Raw genomic sequence first — 23312 nt, 5'->3', positions numbered from 1 at the left:
TGATACCAACCATCAGGTGTTTGATCTCTTTATTTCAAACGATTTTAATAATCTTTAACGACTGCTCGTCGCAGCCGAGAATACCCTTTGCGCTCTTTTTCTAAACTCTTCTCAATGGGCGAAACGTTTTTCCCTGCATTCCGCCATTCTTGAACCAATTTGGACGCATATGCATCAAACTCGTCATCCTCAGTTTGGCGTGCTGCAATCAACTCGCTATCAATTAATGCATTTTGTTTGGCAATTTTAGCTGCTGCAATCCGATTGGATTCCTATATGAATACCAAGATTTAGTCCCACTTAATAAACTAGATTTCAATCGTTTGACCAGTATCAATAGGAATTTGAATAGATTCGAGCAACGCCTTACAATTTGTATGGCTTGGCTAGCGTTGAGTGTCTGCATAGCTTGATTCTTTGCCTCGGACTGTTTGGCCATCTCGTGCACGTACTCTTCATACCTTTCTTGCAAATCTTTTTGATCCTGTTGAGCAATAAGTTTATCCTTGATTTTTAAATCTTGGACATGTCGTCGCTATAATTACCCATCACATTAAGTATCAGTCAATGCATTTCACATCAGTCAGTTCAAGCATAACTGACATGTTGATCGAGAAATTCGCGCTGTTCTTTTCGGTGTCGTTCGTGTTTGGCACGCTCTGCATCTTGGCGAACGCAGTCTTCGTTGTCTTTAGCATGTGATGATTTGAGGATATAAGCCAGACGTTTCTCATCTGCTTCTCTATCAAGCTGCATTGGAATTTTCGACACTTTTTCGAATCGGGCATCTCTTTGTCTGAATGTCAGATTAAAATCAGGATTGGTCAGTTATATATCAAACGTGGAGAAGTGGACTGATTAAACTTACTGAGCAAGAAGCTTTTCGTGCTCCTTTTTCATAATGGCATGATAGTTCTTTTTGCTGTTAAAGTTTTGATTATCCATTGCGAGCTTATCTGCTGATTTTATCTCGATCAATTTCGCTTCCTGTCATTTGATATGCCATTAGATTTGTTGAAGGTTTCAAGTAAGGAAATTTCATATGCAGGCAACCCTCTTTCAATTTCAAGGAAGCTTCATGAGTATACCTTTTTTTCCTTTGTCATTTCAGCAAGCGCGCTACACCTGTCTTTTTCAGCCTGCATTTTTATAGCATGCTCCAATATACTTTTTTCCTTGGTTTCCCGCTCAATGTCCTTGTATACATGTGAATAGTAGTCACAATCCATCTGTTTAAGCAGTTCATCAAAAAATTAAAAGGGATTCTATCTGCCAAAACCCATCGTCAACCACTGGTGAAAGACAGTGGCTCCTACCTGGCGTGCTATTTTCCTTTCCTCTGACTTTTGATTTATTTCCTTGCGTATCTGATCGGCAAACTCATAACGACAAACTACCTCTTTTTGAGCCTTGATCTTGTCTTTTTCTATATCATCCAAAAGCGTTAATCGCATAGCCAGCACATCAGCTGCATCGTGAATCTTTTGTGCCATATCACGTCGTTTCTTGTATTCTTTTTGTTTGTCTCGCTCCTACAATAAACAAAGTTTATTGGCAAACAAGTTTATTTGGATGGGTTTACGCATTAACGTATGCACCTCGATCAACCGATTGATTAGAATGAAATCAACTTACTTGCAAAACGTTGGAAAGAAGAAGCTGAGAGTGAAGTGCTCTGACTCGTGGCTGATCAGACTGTTGAAGTTGTCGTGCTCGTTGAATTGCATTTTGTCTTTCCATTTCACGCAGTTTTGCCCATTCAGCATCTACTTTTAATCGCTCTTCCTAAACCAAACTCAGCATACCAATGAGAATAGATCCAATGGATTCCAACACATCAAGGTGTGGTTGGAATCAATGATGGGTTGGTGTGTAAGGATGGACTTACTTCTAATATGCGTGCCTTTTCATTTTGAGCAGCTAGTCGTTTTTTGCGATATCCCATGATTGTATTTCCCCATAATTTGACACGTTCTACTGACGAAGCGTGCAATGTAATATTCTATTCAAACACCACAAAAAATCAAGCATTGGTATTTGGAATGCAAATACAGTTGGGTTGATGAGACCACTGTGTAAATAAGTTGATCAAACACCTATTTAGTGTTGACTATCAATAAGAGTTGAATACTTACTTGGCGATGTAGCATGAGATGCAAATTTTCTTCCGATGGACCATGTGCCATTTGACGAATCTTATCCAGCTCAGTGGGTGAGTAGTACGCATTTTTATTAGACGGATTGCTGTTTAGATGGTGTTGTTTTTGATCATAGGGTATAAATCCATCGGTGGTTTTTTTAGCTTGTTATATTGGGTATTGATATTGGAACGGTGGTCGTGTTCATATTGACGCGATGATTGTATACAGAATTATAATTGTCCAGAGAATATGTGTAGTTGACGAGTCGCAAGTAAAAGCAAAATTTAGTCAAGAGCACATGAGTGGTGATATGTCTAGATGCATACCCCAGCTTGTATTGAAATCACAGCATGTACCAATCAAATGATTGTTTTTGAAAAAACCCATACAGGTGTGCAATGCAGGAGATATGAATCCCAATCAAAGGGTAGCGAGCCCAGTATGCGCTCACGTTTTAAATGTAGATGCCAACCAAGAGGTTTACACTGAATCTACTGATTCCAATCCAACGCATTCGATAAGAATAGATCATATTGGAATCAGGAACTGATCTCACCTTGGGCAGACAACACTAGAGTTTTATGATCCATATCCATTGCGTGTATTGCTAACGTATAGGATATTCAAAAGTGATGAAAAACAATAAATTGTATGCACTTTTTTGGCAAGATGACAAGCCACTCGTGATGACCACCTCGCTACTATACAACTAAACCTCACGGTGCACCCACTCTATTATTAATAAAAAACAAATGGACAAGGAAAAAGAGATTTTGTTTGTAGATTCTTTCCAAAAGTCAAATACCACCAACACCACCAAAGAGCTAAATACTTCAAGTTCTCTTCTTCAGACTTGTGCTCAACCACTCGAGACCTTCATAAAGACCATCACCAGAAGTAGCACATGTGGCCTGGATCCACCAGTTGCGTTGACGGAGAGATTGCAGACCAAGCTTTTCAGTGATTTCAGCAGCATTCATTGCGTTGGGCAGATCTTGCTTGTTGGCAAATACAAGCAAGAGAGCATCGCGCAGTTCGTCTTCATTGAGCATACGTTGAAGTTCATCACGGGCTTCGCCAACACGGTCTCTGTCGTTCGAGTCGACAACAAAAATAATACCTTGAGTATTTTGGAAGTAATGTCTCCAGAGAGGACGAATCTTGTCTTGACCACCAACATCCCACACAGTAAAGCTAATGTTTTTGTATTCTACAGTCTCGACATTGAAACCTATTAAATGAATGCAGACATCAAGTATACATTAACACACAACCATCATAACATTTCCCATAAACAATAGATCCATCAACTTGCCAATAGTAGGAATGGTGGTGACAATTTCGCCCAACTTGAGCTTGTAAAGAATAGTGGTTTTTCCTGCAGCATCAAGACCGACCATGAGAATACGCATTTCCTTCTTGCCCCATAGGCCAGAAAGAAGTTTAGAAATCGAAAGACCCATAATGACACTAGAGTAAAAAGTTGTCAAGTACATTAGAACCAGTTACAAGGATGCAGTTTTAGATCATTCAAATCAACAAATAGGCGATGGAATTAGGTACGCTCAATACATTTATAAAATCAGCAAGACTATCGAGACACCATCTATTGACTTGACCATAATACGGAGTTATAGCCAAGTATTCAAAAAGCACACTATCGTATATTGATAACAGACGAGTATGCAATTTGTAGGACATGAAAAACAGTATCCACGCCCATGGATACTAAGAATGGAAGAACGGTTGAATTGCTTATCATGAAGAATATCCATGCGCAAAAGTGGAGTAGGAGAAGCAGATACAAGGAAACAACATGGACAGTGCCAAGACAGCATTACTCAGCAAAAACAACAACAGGGTGGTATGAGCTCAACGAGCCAGATGAGCATTCAGATGAGCATTTGGATGGTTCCTTTACAATAGCCTGCACGATTGGCACTGGAGCAAAGAGTCACTTGGACCAACATCCATCATAACCGGGTCTATCCCTCTCATCCTCAACCGATAGAAAACAGGCAAAAAGGAACAATCTAGAGCATGATAGATGGAGAGAATATAAACAGGATGGCTTGAATGCAGAGTGAATACAAGATATCTGATGGCATCCATGCTAGTCTTCCTCTTCATAACACAACCAGTCTTATGCCATGAAAAGTATCTGTAAATCAACACCAGTCTAATCCACCATTCCATTCTATTCCAGCAGCATGGCTTGGACATTGCCAGCCTTGAGCAGGCGTATCCATATTTGGCACTACCGCCGTACTTCTATATTGAATCGAGCCAATATAGTGGTTGAAGTGATGGAGATGGTATAGTGCATGCTTGAACATCATACAGCAACAGCCCGATACTCACAATTTCGAATGACAAACAAGAGTTGGTTAAAAGATGAAGCTGTCTTGCTTTGTTTTTTATCGCATCGAGTGCTGATTTCATTGGCCAAATCTTGCTTATCTGACGCTGCATTCATACCTTGACATTGTACTCTTGCTATTCAATGCAGTGTCTTTATTCGCATTGTTTCCTTTTAACCCTGGTCTCTGTGTATGTCTTGAAATGCTACGCTTTCTGAATTCCGTAGTAGACCACGTCCAAGTTTACAGATCTAGTATTCAAATAGACTCGGACGTTAAATACTTCAGTCTCGTTCTTTATTGATGTTATTTAGTATGACCAGAAGCAAGTTTGGGTCGCATTTCATTATCCGCAACAGATCTGATGTATATAGAGTCTACTGGATGACTGATAAAAACACTTGGTATTAGTCATGATGGTCAAGGTAACAGTGACAAAACTAAACTTACTCTTTTTCTCCTTCTTCGTATGTGTAGCTCGACGCGACTGCAAGAAGTGATCCATCAAAGTTGAATGCAAGTGACGAAATACTCGTTGGATATTTTGGATATTGCTTAATACGTTTCTTATTGAGTCCATCCCAGATGTTCACTACACCGTCTGCACCTCCAGATGCAAATGTACCGTGTCTATCAAATATCACAATGGTTAGTCCTCAATTAGATCCTATTCACGATAAATAATATCCACTCACTTGGAGTTGTAGGCCAGTGCATTGACAGGAAAGATGGTATCAACACCATCAATGACTTGTCGATGACACTTGAAAGAATAATTCTTTGCTTGTATTTCTTCAGCAGGATCAAAATATTCTACGGCAACTCTGCCTTCGACTGAACAGGATGCAAACCCATCCCCATTGGGTGTGCATGCTACTCGACGGGTCATGAATTTAAGCGAGCTTTCTCGTCGTTGAAGCGTTTCAGACATGTTACGCAAATCGTATATATAGATCTGGCGATTAGCCATGGCCACAACTAGCTTGTATTGTACTGACGAGATGGAGTAGATCTTTTCTGGATGGGAATAACTCTCTGTCAAAGAAATGGATAAGCGGTCATCCCATAGTTTGATATATTTATCCCAACTTCCTGTAATGGTTTGACCTTTATAACATATAATGAATATTTGAGAATCTGATCGTTGGACTAGTACATGAGTTACAAAATAGCATGACATACCGATCTCCTTGGAGTAATTGATACAGCTAATAGCTTCTTCGTGTGTTCCCAAACTGGTTTCAGTCTTGCTTACCACATCAAATCTATCCATGTGACATGTTTTTGTAAAATGAACAATGCAACGATACCAGAGAACCCATCAAAACAGTCTGGAACTCACCTTCGAAGCGCTCTATCCAGTCCACCCGAGTAAACTACCGGTGCAGTGGAAGAAAAAGCAAGATCTAGCACTGCCGCCTTGTGCTTATATCCAGCGACAGGATGGTTTGCACTCACATCGTATATAGTCACAGTCTAATGTAGTACAAGTGCACAAGATTCATCAGCTCATTTATCAGATACATGTCCAATTACAACCGTGTTGACGTATAATGGATCACTAAACAAGAGGATCAAGATACATAATAAACAGCCAGTCTCATGAAATGATGGAATGTTGAAAGCAGTATCCACATTACAATTTCAGCACATTCCACATTATTGATACTTTTCAACTTTTCTACAAATCAAATATTACAATATTGAATGATTGACAGGAAACAACCATTGCATTCCCAAGACATGTTGGATTAGAGCGCGAATGAGATTTTAGGATATAGCAAAGAGTTTGGAAACAGTCGAACCCAATATCTGGATTAAAATGAATCTGGTGATTGTACAATGTATGATTATACCAAAAAACAATCCCACATCAAACCTATAGTTTGATTTTTGTATAATGGACGTTGTGTTTTGAAGAATCGAGAATGTGTATTGAAGCAGTGAATGTGCAATAGGAAAGCAATATTGAATCGTCTATTCCAAGATAGTTACTGCAAGATCAGTACAAGTGCACTATTTTACGTGAATACGCTGTACGTTGAGTCTATAGAGTAGTAACAGTATTCAACTTGTATCTTGATCTCCAAGGTGCTGATAGGGTTACAAGGCAGCTGATATCAATATGCTCCAAGAATACAAAAACACACCTTGTCCCATGAGGAAACAGCAAGTAGGTTCTTGTCAGTCTTGCTAAACTCCATGCTGGATATTCCATCTTGAGGAGGATTGGATAGTTCCAATCCCAACAAAGGTTGCTGTCCGACCATCATTTGCATTGAAGTAATGAATTGCGTAATGAAAATATTCTGCAAATCAAACAGTAAAATATCAATCGTTGGAAACAAGTTTACTTTGACAGTCTTGCAGTGACTTGATGATCAGTCATGACATTGTTGTTTCTTAATTTTGTAATAAAAACTATTCATTGACAATCAGATTCTGTTTATTGACTTGGATTGACAATTCATCCACAACAGACAACTTGTGTTCAAGTATTATCTCGTGATGTAAAAGTGTAACTGAAAATGCATTCCAATACAAAGTTTCCCAAACTTACAAACATGTCACAGAATGAGTTGATAGACTTGTTAAAAGACTTGCCAATTCAGTCTTCATTGTTATCAAGTAAAGAACCTTCACGTACTGAACAGCTTGTTCGAGTAAGTTTATATTTATTATTGAATCTTGGCTTTGACTTATTCTTATTTGGAACCATGTTAGGGTATGCCTCCATCAACGTCACTCTATCTTACAACTATTGCAGATCCAAAACCTAAACAGGTCATCAACATATCAACCCAAACACCGTTTGTCAAGTACTTGCAAGAGAGGATGGAGAATCAGGTGGATACAATCGAAATGATTAAAAAGGACGATATCAAGAAGCGAAAACTAGACGATTCTCATTAAACCTGGAATCGTTCTAGTCCATATCATATTGCAAATACCAATCCTAATCTTATAGTTTAAATAAAAAAATTGAATGCATTCAAGGTGATAAGATATGCCAAATGATTATTTTATTACTCAGCTCCCACTGCTTCCAGTTGCAATTTGTACAAGCAAAATGACATTAAAGACTGTAATCACTAATCCAACAATCACAGAAACAATCGTTGTAAGCCACGAATTGGCAAATGATTCAGTTATGGGTGCTTCTACTGCAGCCTTGACTGCCAGTTGCGCATCTACTCCATCAAGACGTGTAATCATGTCGTTTTCATTCGAGTTGCGGGTAATGTCCGACATAATAGGCGTAGCAACTCCAGACTCTTGATCACATTCGCTCAAACACTCCGATTTCATGCCAGCAGATCCATACGTTACAGTCATGATTCTCCGACTGCTGGTAAAGTAAACAAGTGGCCAAATGGCAAAAGGAAGTTGAAGACTCAGTATGATTTGGGATATCACCAACAAATCATTGAGTGATTTATCGCCAGCAATAAGAACAATCGTTAGTGCAGGAATAATAGCCAACATGCGTGTAACAGTCCGACGCATCCATGGAGCTATACACAACTGAGAGCCAAGAAATCCTTCCATGACAAACTGACCCGCAAGAGTGCCTGTGATGGTTGAACTTTGACCGGAAAGCAATAAACCCACTGCAAAAATAACTCCTGCAGCTGGGCCAAGCATTTGTGCAATCAGATTGTGCGCATCAGAAATATCAGCAATGTCAGTTCTACCCACAGAGTGAAAATTTGCTGCTGCAACGATCAGAATAGATGAATTCACAACTAGAGCAATCGTAAGTGCAAGAATCGCATCAATGGTAGACATTCTGACACTCGTGGAAATACTGATCGGACTATTAAAAAGTCGCTGCTCCGTATTGGTCGAGTCGGTATCAGATGCAACTTCGTGAACTTGGCCTGCTTCATGCTGCCCATTTCCAGCACGAAATCGAACAAGAGCAGAATGAAGGTATAAATTGTGTGGCATGACCTAGATTGCAACATGAATCAATTCAAAGCACGCCAACAAGAAATATTGGTTCAACTCGTCAAATCTTACCGTTGCACCAATGATACCGACAGCGTTATAAATACTTCCTGGATCAGAAAGTGTTTTGCTAGAAGGAAGAAATCCCAAAAATGTATCGCTCCAGACTGGAGGATTTTTGCCAATAAGCGTGGCAAAACAAATACCAACCGTTACTACAATCATCGCAATGATGGCCTCGTATACTCTAATGTACTTTGCACTCCAACCAAGTAAAATCAATAGCACATCAAGAGCAGTCACGATGATTCCAGCAAACAGCGGAAGACCAAACAAAAGATTAAGAGCAATAGCAGAACCAATGACCTCTGTGATACAAGATATATATAATAAGTACAAGCACAAGTATAATCTAAAAACTAAAACAGCCCACACATATATCTACAAAACATCAATAATGCATACCAGCAAGATCACATGCCACAATAGCCAGTTCGCAGAAAATATATAAGATCCAATTGAGCCATTTTGGACATTGTTTTCGACAGTGTGTGGCAAGATCCTGTCGAGTTACAACACCGAGTTTGGCACTCAAACTTTGCAAAACAATTGCCATGAGATTAGCCATTAAAATAATAAATAAGAGTTTATAGCCAAACTGCGAACCAGCTTATGAATTAAAAGTTGAGCAAGTCAATTATCGGATAAAATAAAACAGATGTATTCAAAAGTTAGTATACGACTAATTGTATTCCCAAGACATGTTGGACTAGAGCGCGAATGTATCTGGGGTTTAAAATACAACAATGAATTTGCAGTTTTTTTCAAGTCAAATTCAATATCTGGATTTGAATGAATCCAATTTCAAAATTGGCAACTGCACAATGTATGGCTATGCCAAATAAGGGCAATATCGGTTTAAAATCAGTTTGATTCTGTGAGCATCATTTCATGGCTGTTGGGTTTTGAAGAGTTGAGGATGTCCAATAGGAAAGCACAACAAATATTTAGTCATTGTATATTCCAAAGCAGAATAGAGATAATGACTACACGATACAAAAAGTGTTTTACGTGAATACGGCAGTCAAAGCAGCCATATTACATCATTCAGGGAGAGCAAAGCATTTCAAAGGTGTTGTCTGATAAAGAGATTACTTTAGATCTTGGGTAAGTTGAGATGATTGGAACTGGAGTATTCCAGTTTTATACGAGTGCAAATAGGCTTACCAGAAAGGTCAGTAGCCCAGTTTCCAGGATCAAAGTATCCAACAGCCACCAAGTAGCCAGGACCAATAAACTTTGCCAATGTAACCAATCCCAATTTTAGTTTTTCCCATCGAGTTTTTTCTCCATGAGGTGATGGTTGGTTCTGCATAGCAAAAGGCTCGGAAGGACTGCAGTATTGACCATTTGGAACAATGGCGACTGGAGCTGACATTTCGTTGGAAACAAGTAGCTGCTGCTTTTCTACAGTGTAAGGACGGGACGAGTTGTTTGGAGTTGAAGAAAGTGATGCGGGCCCAACCGTTGTTTTTGAATTAGTCGAGTCAGTACGCATGAGTAAGGGTTGTCCATGTATGTTTTGTAATATTGGTTCCCGCATGAAGCTTGTTGTTGTTCATTAGTTACGGCGGTTGAAGTGTGTCGCTCACATTCCTATCCAAACATCACGTGATTTCGGAAAGAATTTCAACACTCAAATCTGACATCATTCCGATCTTGGAATGTGCTCCATCAACAGTAATACAATTCAAATATCCCGCCAATTATTTTATTTAAAGGTCAAAATATAAAGAGGAAACTTTGGCAGAGAATGCAAGTGATGGTGGTGGTTTAAAGAGTAGTGTTGAGAAAAGTCGGTCTAGAAAGTGTCAAGCAATGGAGTTTCTCCAAATGAAGTGGATCGGTAAAGTGCTGGTTGTAAGCTGTCATTGGAAGATTGGATAAAATACACTAGTGTAATAATACAAGAAATAGAGCGTGTCGTATTTGCTAACGGCTGGATACAAATCTGGAAATCCCAATGCAATCGTTTCCCAAGAGCAAAACTAAACAGTCATCACCATGCATGGAAACTCTCGTATTCAGAAGAATTGACACCAAAGGATTGTTCACCAGATATACCCACAGAAGACAGCATACTTCGTCGAGATGATCGTCGAGATGATCGTCGTTTCTGGTCATGCCGTCTTTGAGCAGTCGAAGATACACGAGATACCATACTATGGCTCTCACGGTGAGATCGTCGGCGGGCCGCAGCACGACGTTCAGCATGAAGACGCTTAGATTCCTCACGACTGATGTATTTTAAACCACCAAGCTTCCATGTACTCTTGGAAGTATCAATGGAATCAATTACATGCATACCTCTCGGTGAAGTAGATACATTTTCTGCTACACGTGAAAGGATCAACTGCTGATGCTGATACTGCTGCAGGTGAAGTTGCTGTTTCAATCGAGCTTCAAAGGATTGATGTGCCGTATATGATTGATGTTGTCGTTGTGAATTGGCTCCATCCGTAATACTGCCATTCCGACTATGTGGACGAGATCGTGGCTGATTGGACAATCGAACAGCGAGTTTGGACTCGGACTGAGTCACTGATTTACAATCCTCTGAACCAAATGCACCTTCCAGATCTAACAAGGATGATGTCTGTGCTCCATGAACGGATTCAAGCCATTCGGAATATTCGGCAATAGTCTCGCGCATATCGTCATCACTTGAATCTTCATCATCGAAATCGTCGCTATCATCCTCGTCTGTCCATAATCCCTCGCTATCAGAAACCTCACTCAGCTTCAACAACAAGGCTTGCAACTGCCTCTGTTGAGACGAGTCATTGTTATTTACGAGTCTGCTGGTAGCAATCTGGGAGTTTTTCCATCGAATATGATAAGTTGTATCAGCTGTTTTGGCGGTCATGGGTATTTGAACAGGTGCACTTGTCTTTTCTATATCAGTCGATTGCTCGTTGCGCACATCACTATGGATATGAATGATGTGATCGTGAGTGCTGATACTGTGAGCCATAGATTCAGGTGGTGTTAGGATCCGAGAGTTATTATATGCAGTATTGATCAAGGGATTGGAATCAGAGAAAATATGGATAGAATGGGATTGCAACGGAATGGAGGATAACGGTCTACTGGTGCTCCTATCAGGACTGGTGGTGTGGCCAGGAGCGAGGTTATTTGCACATGTAATGTCTGGTGTAACGGCAGTGGTGGGATTGGGATAGGTATGAGCTCTTTTTGCAAGAGGCGTATCGTCTTCAGGACAAAGTGTCAAATAGTCTTCTAGAGTGTTGAGAGTAGCAGATGAACCTCGTAGAGTGGTAGTTGGTGCACCCAAATAGGGCAACTGCTGTTGACTGTATGCGGGTGAGTAAAACCTGGATGCGCTTGATATAGATCCTCCGTTGGCAGTGGTAGCAGTGGTTCCTCCGGTTAGAGAAGGACATGCAGACAAATGTAGACCCTGCAGTGGTTGCGAGGTAATGGGCTGCTGAGATAGTTGCAGTGCTGATAGAGACTGTTTTGAGGCTTTATCGTCTTGCTGGTTGTGGTGGCCAAGTCTAGGGAGTCCTGTGATGGTGGGTGTTTTGCGTACGGATCCAGTAGGAGCTAAAAACGAGTTGATCATGGCTGAAGTGCCGGTTAGGATTGGAGTGGGAGTACGCTGTGGTGACGATCCATTGTGAGTACAACTGTTACTGATAGCTGCATTGATGACAGGAGTGTTGTTGCTGCCAACAGTGGTGATGACTGCTTCTGGGTATTGTAATGCTGCTATGGATCGATGCCGTCGTAATCCTCCTGACGCAATGGTTGCTCCTACTGCTGTTGCTCCTATACTTGCCACTCCATCTGCTCGCACTGACCCATCAGTAGTAACATGCCGCATTGACCGCTTCGATCGCATTTTTCGATGCGACAATCGGGTATGGTTTCGACCGCTCTGCGGTAGTGAATGCTGGTTAGAGTGGTGCTGGTGGTTTAGCTGCTGATCCTTTACACTATGGTCCTTGGTGGGCTTGTTTTTATGTGGGTGCTGATGAACATTGGTGCGATTGCTCCTGTTTCTGCTCGACACTTCGTTTTCTATAGCAAAGAATCCTTTGTAGTAGAGTGCCAGCACTCCACCAATGATGAGCAGTAAAGCACAGAGAGGACCAGAGATGGCAGCAGCCAGCCGCATGCCATTTGATTCAAGTGCAGGTTGTTCTTGGACAGGCATGGCTGTCGAGGATTCTTCAATATCTCTTGTGAAAAGGAATGCTGTGGTAGAACCAATCTCTGAATTGTAGATGGCAGGATTGGCCCAATCTAGCATAGCTTGGGAAGAGTGTGCTTGCTCTTGTTTCTGTAATAAAACTTGGTATGGTTGATGAATAGGATGTGTTTTTGAATATTGCTTCATGTGCAATGCCATGAACTGAATGTTTTGGATTGACTTTGTACGCTCTAAACTTTGGCTAAAACCATAGGGATGCCAATTGCAAGTCCTTATTCGAAAGGGCTACTATGCAGTAGTTTCAAGCAATTCGACGATCCTTTTTTAGAAACTCGTTCGACTCGCTTGCATTCGTCTGTATATCGAATCGCTCATGCATTCTAATATTTATTTCTGGTTGATTTTGCATTCAACTATTTCTAAACTGTTACGCTTCTAACCTCAACTGTTGTTGTATTCTGTCAGCAACTCAGGGCTAGATAACTTCTAGGCTCATCATCCCTATTTTGTTTCTCATTCAATTCACTACTCTTGCTTATCATGGTTGCGAAGCAGTCCAATTTGGACGCCAAGAATCGTGCTTCTTTTTATTTAATGCACAAATGTCTGTTGATGAGTAGTGGATAAACGGGATCACCACAATAAACCGTTTTTGATTTATATCTTGCAATGGCTCATTTGTGGACGTACCCACCTTGTGTTTGTATTGCTTGGATACATCGTGTCGCTACAGCCCACCCATAAGCCACGCTCTTGTTATGCTGTGTATATTTCATCTATTGATGGTTTGCGGCTGAGTCTACGGCTCTTTTCGCCTACTTGTAGTATTGTACACCAACGGTAGAAATCGATTGGTTACTGCGGTTTCACCTCTAGGGTTGACTTGAAACATCACACACCTGTGCTCTATTTTATCCCTACTACTTTCGTCTCGACGCGTAGTCTGCAACTCTGTAACGGCGCCAGTTTTAAGCTTACTTTTCATTTAGCTATCCTTTATATATCCACAAAAGTCTGTTTTATCGTTTGCAAAGCTGCTTACATCAAACTGCATTTTAAAGTGCTGGTATCTTTTGGTAGCTATATTGGGCCATACCTGCTGCCTATTTGCACCTCAGCTCTACATATCCACCAGCCCAATATAGCTATAGCTATAGAACAACAATCTACAGTTTGGCATATATCGATTGCTTCAAGGCAACTACAATTTATTAGAAAACACGCCCATGACAACTTCTAGAGATCCGCTTGGATTCAAACATCCCTTACGAGCAACGCCCGAATACATATCCTTTACACAAGCATATGAAGTCATTTGCTCTTCGAGGCTAGAAGTGTGGGAAAACTATTTAAAATTTCATTCCTTGACTGGCCCATACACTTCATTTCACCTGTCTGGGTCTACATCAACCTCAAATTTGTCGCTTGCTTCCACGGTAGCCGCAAAAAATCGGCAATCTCACAACCAGAGTAATGTTCAAAAAAATCAGTCAAGCTGGACTCGTTCTGATTCTAATTTGATTTCCAACTCGACAAGTACTTCTCGACCAGCCTCCTATGGTCGTCGAATGTCACACCCATTGCCTCGTTCAGACCAAGGTAAACCCCAGACATTTTTAACATGTCGACCCATCTGCTTGATCCGTGATTAAGCTTACTGGTCCATCTATCTGATTTACAACACCTATTCTCTAACCATTTGTATATATAGTTAAGCGCATGGTTCGCAAGGGCATTCCCATGAAGCACCGAGCAAGTGTAAGATTTAACAGCCACTCCATTTTTTAATCATCTGCAACTATCCACCCCATCTCATCCAATGCTAACTTTATCCCAATTTATTTACACATGCATTCAAATAATTTGATATTATCTTGACAATAGGTTTGGTTCAAGTTCAGCGGAGCAGAAGCCCTTTGTGCTCAAGAGCCTGGTCTATACACTATACTGTGCTTTCGAGAAGCACAGGATCGGAGACAAGGATATCATAGCGGAAACAATGCGATCTTGGAATACGTGGATATCATTGAACGAGGTAATTCCGAGTTCTGATTGGATTGTTGTAAATAGCATTGGTGACACCGTTTAAAACAATCTAAATGCGATATACTAACAGTTTAATCTTGTGATTGCCACAACGAATCTACTTTACTGAAACATCGTTTCAACCAGATCTATACAGAACATTTCCGGATAATGATTTCTTTCAACATCAACCACGTTCGACCAGCTCACCATGTGTATCCCCGGATCCACATCCACAATTCACATTTGGAAGCAGTCCTACGTTATCTAATCTAAGCTTAGGTACCATGAATTCAAGCCCAAATCTGTCTTCTGGTGGCTTAGAGTCCAATTGCGTGCCATGCACTTCAGACGCAGTAATACCATCCAACTCGGTTTCTTCACTGGCGTCACTATCCAGTCAACTAAGTAATTCCACTGCAGTAGAAGACATGCCGATGCTATCTGACTACCATTCCAAATTCACCATTCCGATTTCTCCAGGCGGTACTACTTCAGCTCAATCTTCATGTTCAGCGCCAAGTCTGCCAAAAATATCCAACGAAACCAACATATACATTCTTTCGCTTCGCCAGGTACTCGTATCATTTGCATACTACTCCTGGCCTCATCCAGACGAATCACGCACTCCATGGCGCACATGTCCCTATCCAATCGGATACTGCCAATCGCTCAATTTTATTGTTGGAATGCTTCTTCTTGTATTTGTTCAAAGCGACCCACAAACCAACGCAGCTTTTACATCTGGAGATGAGGCAGTTCGCATTGAGGTCGAGCAATCCGTGTTTTGGATGCTTGTAGCCATTGTCGAGTGTCTTCTTCCACCAGAAATGTACGGTTACACATTGGAAGGATCTCAAATACAACAAGAGGTCTTGTGGACATGGATATTGAAACACAAGGGGTCGAAATTTGGATTGGAACGTTTATCCAAATGGCTTGAAATGATCAATGGCAGATCTGGATCAAAAGACTCGACGTTTTTGGGTCAAGATTCCAGCAGCATGGATATTGACTCGTATTCATCAGCGTTGGCTATGGTTACAACACCATGGTTTATGACCCTTTTTGTCAACACGATGCCAACAGAAACAGTATTAAGGATTTGGGACTGTTTTTTTTACCAAGGTGAAAAGATTTTATTCCGTGTAGCACTTACTCTTCTCCACATTCATGAGGAGAAGCTTATTGAATGCCAGGACATGGCGGACGCATGGAGATTACTTAAAGATTTGCCAAAAAGTGTGATTGACTGTGAAGAATTTATAACATTGTGCTTCAAGCCAAGAGTAGTTGGAAATCCATTTGGATCTGGACTGAGACCTGCTTCGCCTAGATTAAGTCGATTTCCACCCAGTCCTGTTCGGATGGGAAGCGAAAATGGACGACATGCGCGACGTCCAGAGGATGACAGTTCATCTATGCAAACATCATCTCTTCCCACTCCAATTCATACGCAGCAGCAAGAACATTCATTTACATCAACTTCTCATGTATCTGACACGTCGCGTTGGCGATCACGAACAAGTGGATTGTCTGGATCTCCACTTACACCATTTCAAAATGCTGTAAGAAGACATCGTGCTCGCCAACAGTCACCTCCCGTACACTATCGACCCACCTCACCCTTTCGTCCTCAAGCTACTCCAAGTCATGCTCACGTAAACCACCATATCACTGGTTTAGGTGGAAATGGACTTTCGTTTGGCATTGGCGGCGTAAACCAAAAGATCATTGAAAAGTATCGATCCCTTGTTATGGAGCGTCGACATCATGTGAGACAAAACGCAGCTGCAAGCCAGAGTATCCGACGCAATAAGTAGTTTGATTTGAATTAAAGCCTATCACCAATATCTTGTTTTTATTCTCAATATCCCATACACCATTATCTTGGCATTTAAACCCAATAAAAAACATTGCATATTGGAGTTGTTACAGCTGATTTTTGAACCATCTTTTTCAGCAACATTTATGCATTCTAGTTTGCGAGGTGTTTAAATATGTATTGCGTTTTCTATCACCATATCAACCATTTCAGCGCTGTATAAACCTTTCAACAACATAAAGAGTATATGAAGCAATTAGTTTCAAGTTGTAAGATTATGCGATTGGCTTGGGTTCGTTCGAAATCCGAGGTTCATTAAAGCTAGAATAAGTATCCGACTCAAAGTATTGATTCTATTTGATTTGAAACATTCACTTGTAAACTCGTTGTTTTACAGCGGATTAACAAGTCAATACCAATCAAGAAATGAATGCCAACACTAGTTTGGTTCGAGGACAATCTCGATTTGCATGATGTTAATCCCAGTGATTATTTCCACGTGACTTGCATTTGAAGTCTTGAATATATGAATTTCCTTGACCATTCAAGCAAATAACCATATTGCATTTTTGGATCATTTATCTTTGAGCACTGTTATGGACCAACAAGTCGATAGCAATCACCGCCGAAATCATCCATTGGAAAAACTCAATGATCCAAATAATAGGTATATGCGTATATGTGCTCCCATGGTCCGCTATTCCAAACTAGCATTTCGAGAACTGGTCCGAGGGTGAGTAGACCAATTTTGCATAACCATACATACAGCAGCGTATCAATGTGCTGTCAAGGTAAACAGACTTTATCCATAGACTGATACGAATCAACTAATATTATGTGGCAAATGATTTATATCAACAATTATGGTTTCGATCTGCCATGATACTCGATTGTTAAATTTAGGTATAATGTCGATTTAGCGTACACTCCCATGATTCTCTCGGATGTATTCAAGCACTCTCAGATTTCCCGAGAAACTGAATTCCGCACTCATCAAATCACTGATGATCCTGTTATTGTCCAATTTGCAGCAAGTAACCCAACTGATTTGGCTGATGCTGCAGAGCTTGTTGCTCGTTATACCAACGGAGTCGATTTAAATTGTGGATGCCCACAAAAATGGGCTATATCTGAAGGAATTGGGTCGTATCTTATGGAGCATCCAGAACTGGTGCGGGATATGGTCAAGCAAGTCAAATCCCGCACATCAAGTGTAAAAATGGCCAATGGTACCAGTTTTCCTTGCTCCATCAAGATCCGGATTCATTCTGATTTAAAAAAAACGGTCGAGTTTGTGCGACGGGCAGAGTCTATTGGTGTGGATTGGATCACGGTTCATGGCCGTACTCGGAAGCAAAAAAACACTGAGCCATTAAACATGGATGGGATTCGTATTGCAAAGGAAAGTGTTGGTGTGCCCGTGTTTGCCAATGGAAATGTGCTGACTCTGGGTGATGCCGACCGACTTGTGGAGGAGACTCGCGTAGATGGTGTCATGGCTGCTCGTGGACTACTTGAGAATCCAGGTAGCTGTGACATGATTAATATGACTGTTGTATAGATGCCATGCATGTTATACGATTGCTTATTTTCTAATGTAGTAATGATTGATTTGATTTTAGCCTTATTTTCTGGATATGACACAACACCATTTGAATGTGTTGAAAAATTCCTCAAACTAAGTATTGGATACGGATCCACGCATTTTATTACACACCACCATCTTATGTATATGCTGGATGCTAGCATGGAGAGAGCAGAAAAGCGTCATTTCAATTGCTTGTCGACCACTCCTGCAATCATTGATTATTTGAGCGATCACTATGGCATCAGTGTGTCAAACTAATATCACGACTGTTTATATTAAATGAGCCATGAAATACAAGTCTGTTTAATGGATGCTTTTTACAACTTGGTTTAGCCTGTCAGTGTATTCTGTTTCAGATAATCGTAGGGTTGAATCCAGAGCCAGTCTTGTAAAATGGGCGAAACCACCAAATTGTCTTTCAGTTTTTTTTTGTTTTCGAGTTGAAACTTCAGGCTCAACGCACAGCCCTTGTGTCTGCCATTCTGTTGCACATATATACATATTCTTCTCTTTACCATTCCAACTTGTTTCCTGCTGCAGGTCTGGGCTTATCAAGTGCTCATTCACAGCGTCTTTTTATAAAAACTGATATTTGGTTTTTGTCTTGTTTCAGTCGCTGCAGCTTTTCACAATCATGGTGAGACTGGTTTGTTTTTTTGTTTGGGATGAGTATGTTGACCGAAATGGGTTGCTGTAAACCTACTTGGATTATGGCATAACTGTATTCATATGGCCATGTAGCCTTTACAGGATATAGCTGGATGCTATAGTAGTTTCGGACTTGTACATTCTATAAAATCCATTGATTCATGTGCACTCGTTTTCTATAAATTTTGCTGTATTTTTTTGCATATCCAGAATAGCTTGTAGCCTATTCAGCTGTGACCCAATTCAGCAATGATATCAACACTTGTTAAGCCCAACGAAATTTAGTCGTTGAAGCTCATTGGTTTTATATACTGCCAAATACTAACCCTTTGTGGTCTGATTGTCTTTAATCTCACTCAACTTTCTCGGCATACAGAATAGCGAATCTCCAAATGGGTCCGAGATCTCCAACTCGACTTGGATAGAATGGTTTCTTTCACTCCGTGGTAACGAGTTTTTTTGCGAAATTGACGAAGAATACATTCTGGATCGGTTCAATCTTGCAGGACTCCATGCCGAAGTCAAATACTACAGCCAGGCATTTGAACTTATTACTGACTCTTTGGAGGACGAATTAGATCCTGCGATGTGGGACGAAGTTGAAAAATCTGCTCGACATCTATACGGTCTTATCCATGCCAGGTTTGTCATCACCAACCGCGGCCTTTCCAAAATGCTGGAAAAATTCAAAGCTTGCGAGTTTGGGCGGTGTCCAAGAGTGTTTTGTCATAACCAGACCGTTTTGCCTGTGGGTCTTTCTGACTCGTGCGGTAATAAGGGTGTCAAGTTATATTGCCCACGATGCGAAGATGTCTATTCCCCCATTTCAAAGAAACATGCTGCGGTAGATGGTGCTTATTTTGGTACTAGTTTGCCGCATCTACTGCTCCAAATGTTTCCAACTATGGCTCCGCAAAAAACCATTGAGCGATATGTGCCTAGGATTTTTGGGTTTCGTTTACATCAATTTGCAGAAGAGCAGCGGAAACAGGACCATATTAGAGAGGATATAGCACGAATGGCACAGGGATTTGAAGAGTAACCCTGCTTTACTAGGATGCGGTTGAGGGGTGCGTGCATTAAACAGTGCATTAGATCCGATTGTAGACATGATATCTTTGGTCCTTTTCGACTAATGTCAACCTAATCGTCTGTTTTCTTCAGTTCATCCATTGGCTTGATTTTCACCACTGCCAACATTGTCTCTGATATTTGGTTTATTCCTAATTATGCCATTCATCTCATCTCTTGCATTTGCACTCTACTTTTTTTCATTCGCTCCTAAATTTGTTCGATATTTACTACACATTAAACATATTTGGATTTCAACGTATTGGCAGTAGCTTGTACATTATATATGGTTTATATCGTCACAATAGGAAATAATACACCCCTCGCAACATGCGTGGCTAATCCGTCTTTTTGATACTACGAGTTCACTTGCAGTCTATAGGCATGACTCGGTTGCTGAAAGTAAACTATACAAATGAGCATAGCAGTGCTTGACAGTTGTCAATTTTTTGAACAACCGAGTGCGGTATCTAACATGAGCTCTTGGTCATCATTTATCCGACATCAGATCAAGTCTTGACCACATCATGATAATAGTTCATTTGCAATCACAGACATGACTTGATTCACAATCAGAATTAAAAATACAATTTAGCAAATGTTTACAAAATATGTTTAATGAAGCGTAAAGCTAGATGTCTAGACCAATACTTTGTTACTTGAAACTTCTAATTAGGATACAATCTAGCTTTACATTAAAAGCAATATACCAGAATAGTCCCATTGATTACTCTGTATGGGATATGTTTAGGCAGGCGCGAGGGATTACTCCAGCCACATCGTCTTGGGTCGTTACCATTACCCAACCATCATCAAACATTGCATTTAATCGAACAATGTCACCACACCAAACAGACAGTTCATCATGCTGTTTGGCTTGGTATCCCCACCAGACAGTTTGTGCAGATCCAATATGCAATGATTGGTGACGAGCATTGGACACGTCTGTCGAGACATCTTTTGGATTTATACTTGTGCTGAGAATGGATGATGTGCGTTTAGATCCCGTTGCCATGGCATGTGTGGAATGTGTACCTGATAGGACATGCAATGGCATGGGTGTATGAAGAATAGAACTTGATATTAAGGAAGGATCAGTAGTCGTGCCATTTGGAATGCTTGTGCTTCCACCAGATGCTTCGTCCAACCGACCCAGTATCTCGGTTGAATGGTTCAATATTTTGAGCTCCCTCAATTTCGAGTCTCGGTGTTTATGTACCTGTTCCTCAATTGACAAAACAGAGCTAGTGGGCTCAAAATACGGACCAAGTGTAGATGCCGGATAGCCCTGACCCATCACATCTCTAGCAGCAACCGATGAGTTGGGAAATTCAAAAAAGTCCGAGTGTTTGGTGTTGTGACTTGTATTGCTGTAGCTACTATATCCCTCTGACAGAATGGGCTTCATTTTCATTGTATCAGCAATTCCAATCTGAGAAAGTTGGTTATTTGGTTTTTGCGAGTGAGTGCGAGCGTGCAAAGACGATGGAGTTTTCGGATGACTCTTACGGAATCGATGCCAGATAAAAAAGCTGATCCCAATGACACATAGTGCAGCACCCAAAAAAGCGAGATAAATCGGCTTAAACCATGAGAATAGGCCTGAAGACGTAGCCGAGGAATTTGAATTACTCTGAGAAGTGACTTGCTTGCTCTCTGCACCTGCCGTTACGTTGTTGGACACTGACGAGTTTTTGTTTGTAGACGAAGTTGATGGATGACCTGCAGTGTCATTAGCTCCCGATGGATTGAATGAACCGTGTGGGTTGGCTGATGACACCACCCAAAACAAATTGCCCGGTGTGCTGGTTAAAGCTACAGTAAAGTGATCTACGATCATTGCAGGGCTAGTCACATTCCTCACCAGCCAATCTTTATTTACAAATGTAGACTCCACTATCTGTCTGCGTGGTTGTAAGATTGTGACGGCCTCTTCTTGGCATTGGTCGTTTAAACGATAGAGCTGTAGAGCATCAGGACCAATATTGGTAATGGTTATATCAACAGCACTCCCATTCATAGCAGGACACAAAGTAAGCACAGATGCAGGTGCAAGTAATATCATGGCTATAGCCGACACTATGACAGCAGCAGGAGTAGGCATTTTAGGAGCTCTAATGCGTAGGTTCTATGTATTGAATTTGACGAGAAAAGAGGTGAATGCATATTGTTCTCGAGTCCTGTTTTAATCATCAAGCCCTAATTCATTGGTTAAACATGAATCAAGGACTTGAATGACCCGTAAATTAGCTTGTTCGATATAAGCGAATAAGCAGCTGAACCCGCCATTTTCAACCATATTCACGCAAAATGGAACACTAAATAAGGGTGCCAAAATGCATAGTAAACAGCCAGTCTCGCCATATGATTGGTATCAGTTTGCTGGACAATATTGTGTCCCTTGAACTCGACTGGTTGTTGGGCTTATTTCTCTAAAAACTGAATCAATCTTGGCATCTGTTTCAGTGATCCCATACTTGCTCAATCCACTCTCCTTTTATCCAACCATTACAATGTTGGGTGATGGACATGTATGGTTGCACTGACGTACAATCGTTGTTTTTTGAATTAGAACCTAAACGTACGAATTTTAGGACACACGAGTTTGTACCATTTGATTGGCAACAGTCAAATCCAATACCTGGATTAAAATGAATCGGGTGACTGTACAATGTATGGCTATGCCAAATCAGAAGAAAGGGTATATTTTTCGTTTATTTGAAAATACTGTATCGATAATCTCGTAACAGTTCAAGTCGACTACCAGCCTGCAGGGAGATTTCCGCCATTGTTTCTTCTGGCATCGTTTTCAAGAAGATGACACTGGTTGAGCGTAGCAGCTGTGGAATCGGGAGTCTGGCCGTCAGCACAAGCAATCTGCCAACACTGAATCAAAGTAGGCGATCCGGTGTTATAGAAATATACTCTTTCGGAGTCGCAGGTTGCTGGAGTTGAAGTGCTCAAGGGTGCGGTAGTTCTGGTAGCGGTGGGTGACATGTATATAGACCTAATGGCAAGCGTTGTAGTGGTTGCAGTTGGAGGGGTAGTCGTGGTGATTACGGCTGGAGGAGTGGTTGTGGTAGTGCGAACAGTTGTGGTGGTTGTGGTAGTCGTGACAGGAATAGTGGTTGTGGTAGTGCGAGTAGTTGTGGTGATCGCAGGTGGAATAGTGGTTGTGGTAGTTGCGACTGGAGGAGTGGTTGTGGTAGTCGTGACAGGAGGAGTGGTTGTGGTAGTTGCGACTGGAATAGTGGTTGTGGTAGTCGTGACAGGAGGAGTGGTTGTGGTAGTTGCGACTGGAATAGTGGTTGTGGTAGTCGTGACAGGAGGAGTGGTTGTGGTAGTGCGAGTAGTTGTGGTGATCGCAGGTGGAATAGTGGTTGTGGTAGTTGCGACTGGAATAGTGGTTGTGGTAGTCGTGACAGGAGGAGTGGTTGTGGTAGTGCGAGTAGTTGTGGTGATCGCA

At 41.1% G+C, this 23312-nt stretch overlaps 11 protein-coding genes across 11 annotated transcripts in view; 4 read left to right on the top strand and 7 right to left on the bottom strand.

The window, feature by feature from the left end:
• Nucleotides 1-44: 44 nt before the first annotated feature.
• BATDEDRAFT_85669 (uncharacterized protein) lies at nt 45-2186 on the bottom strand (the record flags this gene model as incomplete). The annotated part of the gene is made up of 9 exons (XM_006675857.1): nt 45-272; nt 371-535; nt 604-796; nt 869-987; nt 1089-1229; nt 1317-1532; nt 1636-1785; nt 1889-2002; nt 2136-2186. The coding sequence occupies 9 exons, from the start codon at nt 2184-2186 to the stop codon at nt 45-47; spliced, it is 1377 nt and encodes a 458-aa protein (XP_006675920.1).
• A 710-nt stretch (nt 2187-2896) lies between these two features.
• On the bottom strand, nt 2897-3611 carry BATDEDRAFT_36333 (ADP-Ribosylation factor). The gene is made up of 2 exons (XM_006675768.1): nt 3457-3611; nt 2897-3372 (listed from the first exon to the last, which is right to left on the bottom strand). The coding sequence occupies exons 1-2, from the start codon at nt 3602-3604 to the stop codon at nt 2975-2977; spliced, it is 546 nt and encodes a 181-aa protein (XP_006675831.1). The 5' UTR covers nt 3605-3611; the 3' UTR covers nt 2897-2974.
• A 1181-nt stretch (nt 3612-4792) lies between these two features.
• Nucleotides 4793-6773, bottom strand: BATDEDRAFT_84472 (uncharacterized protein; the record flags this gene model as incomplete). The annotated part of the gene is made up of 6 exons (XM_006675856.1): nt 4793-4889; nt 4952-5131; nt 5197-5608; nt 5684-5766; nt 5844-5977; nt 6652-6773. The coding sequence occupies 6 exons, from the start codon at nt 6769-6771 to the stop codon at nt 4808-4810; spliced, it is 1011 nt and encodes a 336-aa protein (XP_006675919.1). The 3' UTR covers nt 4793-4807.
• Nucleotides 6774-7065: 292 nt separating this feature from the next.
• BATDEDRAFT_85625 (uncharacterized protein) lies at nt 7066-7414 on the top strand (the record flags this gene model as incomplete). Its single annotated transcript, XM_006676148.1, has 2 exons — nt 7066-7164; nt 7226-7414. The coding sequence occupies 2 exons, from the start codon at nt 7066-7068 to the stop codon at nt 7412-7414; spliced, it is 288 nt and encodes a 95-aa protein (XP_006676211.1).
• A 117-nt stretch (nt 7415-7531) lies between these two features.
• BATDEDRAFT_29076 (uncharacterized protein) lies at nt 7532-9827 on the bottom strand (the record flags this gene model as incomplete). The annotated part of the gene is made up of 5 exons (XM_006675556.1): nt 7532-7692; nt 7798-8455; nt 8525-8820; nt 8918-9121; nt 9680-9827. The coding sequence occupies 5 exons, from the start codon at nt 9825-9827 to the stop codon at nt 7532-7534; spliced, it is 1467 nt and encodes a 488-aa protein (XP_006675619.1).
• A 684-nt stretch (nt 9828-10511) lies between these two features.
• BATDEDRAFT_21190 (uncharacterized protein) lies at nt 10512-12887 on the bottom strand (the record flags this gene model as incomplete). The annotated part of the gene is made up of 1 exon (XM_006675160.1): nt 10512-12887. One exon carries the CDS (start codon nt 12885-12887, stop codon nt 10512-10514), a length of 2376 nt encoding a protein of 791 aa, XP_006675223.1.
• A 1028-nt stretch (nt 12888-13915) lies between these two features.
• On the top strand, nt 13916-16537 carry BATDEDRAFT_21189 (uncharacterized protein; the record flags this gene model as incomplete). The annotated part of the gene is made up of 4 exons (XM_006675159.1): nt 13916-14288; nt 14401-14447; nt 14574-14724; nt 14862-16537. 4 exons carry the CDS (start codon nt 13916-13918, stop codon nt 16535-16537), a joined length of 2247 nt encoding a protein of 748 aa, XP_006675222.1.
• A 598-nt stretch (nt 16538-17135) lies between these two features.
• On the top strand, nt 17136-18385 carry BATDEDRAFT_21188 (uncharacterized protein; the record flags this gene model as incomplete). The annotated part of the gene is made up of 3 exons (XM_006675158.1): nt 17136-17272; nt 17443-18065; nt 18162-18385. The coding sequence occupies 3 exons, from the start codon at nt 17136-17138 to the stop codon at nt 18383-18385; spliced, it is 984 nt and encodes a 327-aa protein (XP_006675221.1).
• Nucleotides 18386-18585: 200 nt separating this feature from the next.
• Nucleotides 18586-20107, top strand: BATDEDRAFT_15229 (uncharacterized protein). The gene is made up of 2 exons (XM_006675039.1): nt 18586-18764; nt 19152-20107. Exons 1-2 carry the CDS (start codon nt 18762-18764, stop codon nt 19815-19817), a joined length of 669 nt encoding a protein of 222 aa, XP_006675102.1. The 5' UTR covers nt 18586-18761; the 3' UTR covers nt 19818-20107.
• Nucleotides 20108-20573: 466 nt separating this feature from the next.
• On the bottom strand, nt 20574-21950 carry BATDEDRAFT_85667 (uncharacterized protein; the record flags this gene model as incomplete). Its single annotated transcript, XM_006675855.1, has 1 exon — nt 20574-21950. One exon carries the CDS (start codon nt 21948-21950, stop codon nt 20574-20576), a length of 1377 nt encoding a protein of 458 aa, XP_006675918.1.
• Nucleotides 21951-22606: 656 nt separating this feature from the next.
• Nucleotides 22607-23312, bottom strand: part of BATDEDRAFT_21185 (uncharacterized protein) — a gene marked incomplete at both ends in the record, with an annotated part of 2328 nt that continues 1622 nt past the window's right edge. The window contains one exon of the mRNA XM_006675157.1: nt 22607-23241. Within this exon, the coding sequence (XP_006675220.1) occupies nt 22607-23241 (635 nt within the window). The remainder of the gene's footprint in view (nt 23242-23312) is intronic.

The sequence above is a fragment of the Batrachochytrium dendrobatidis genome, assembly GCF_000203795.2.
Source record: "Batrachochytrium dendrobatidis JAM81 unplaced genomic scaffold BATDEscaffold_1, whole genome shotgun sequence".
NCBI classification, from domain to species: Eukaryota; Fungi; Chytridiomycota; class Chytridiomycetes; order Rhizophydiales; genus Batrachochytrium; species Batrachochytrium dendrobatidis.
This window is presented reverse-complemented; position numbering and strand designations above follow the sequence as displayed.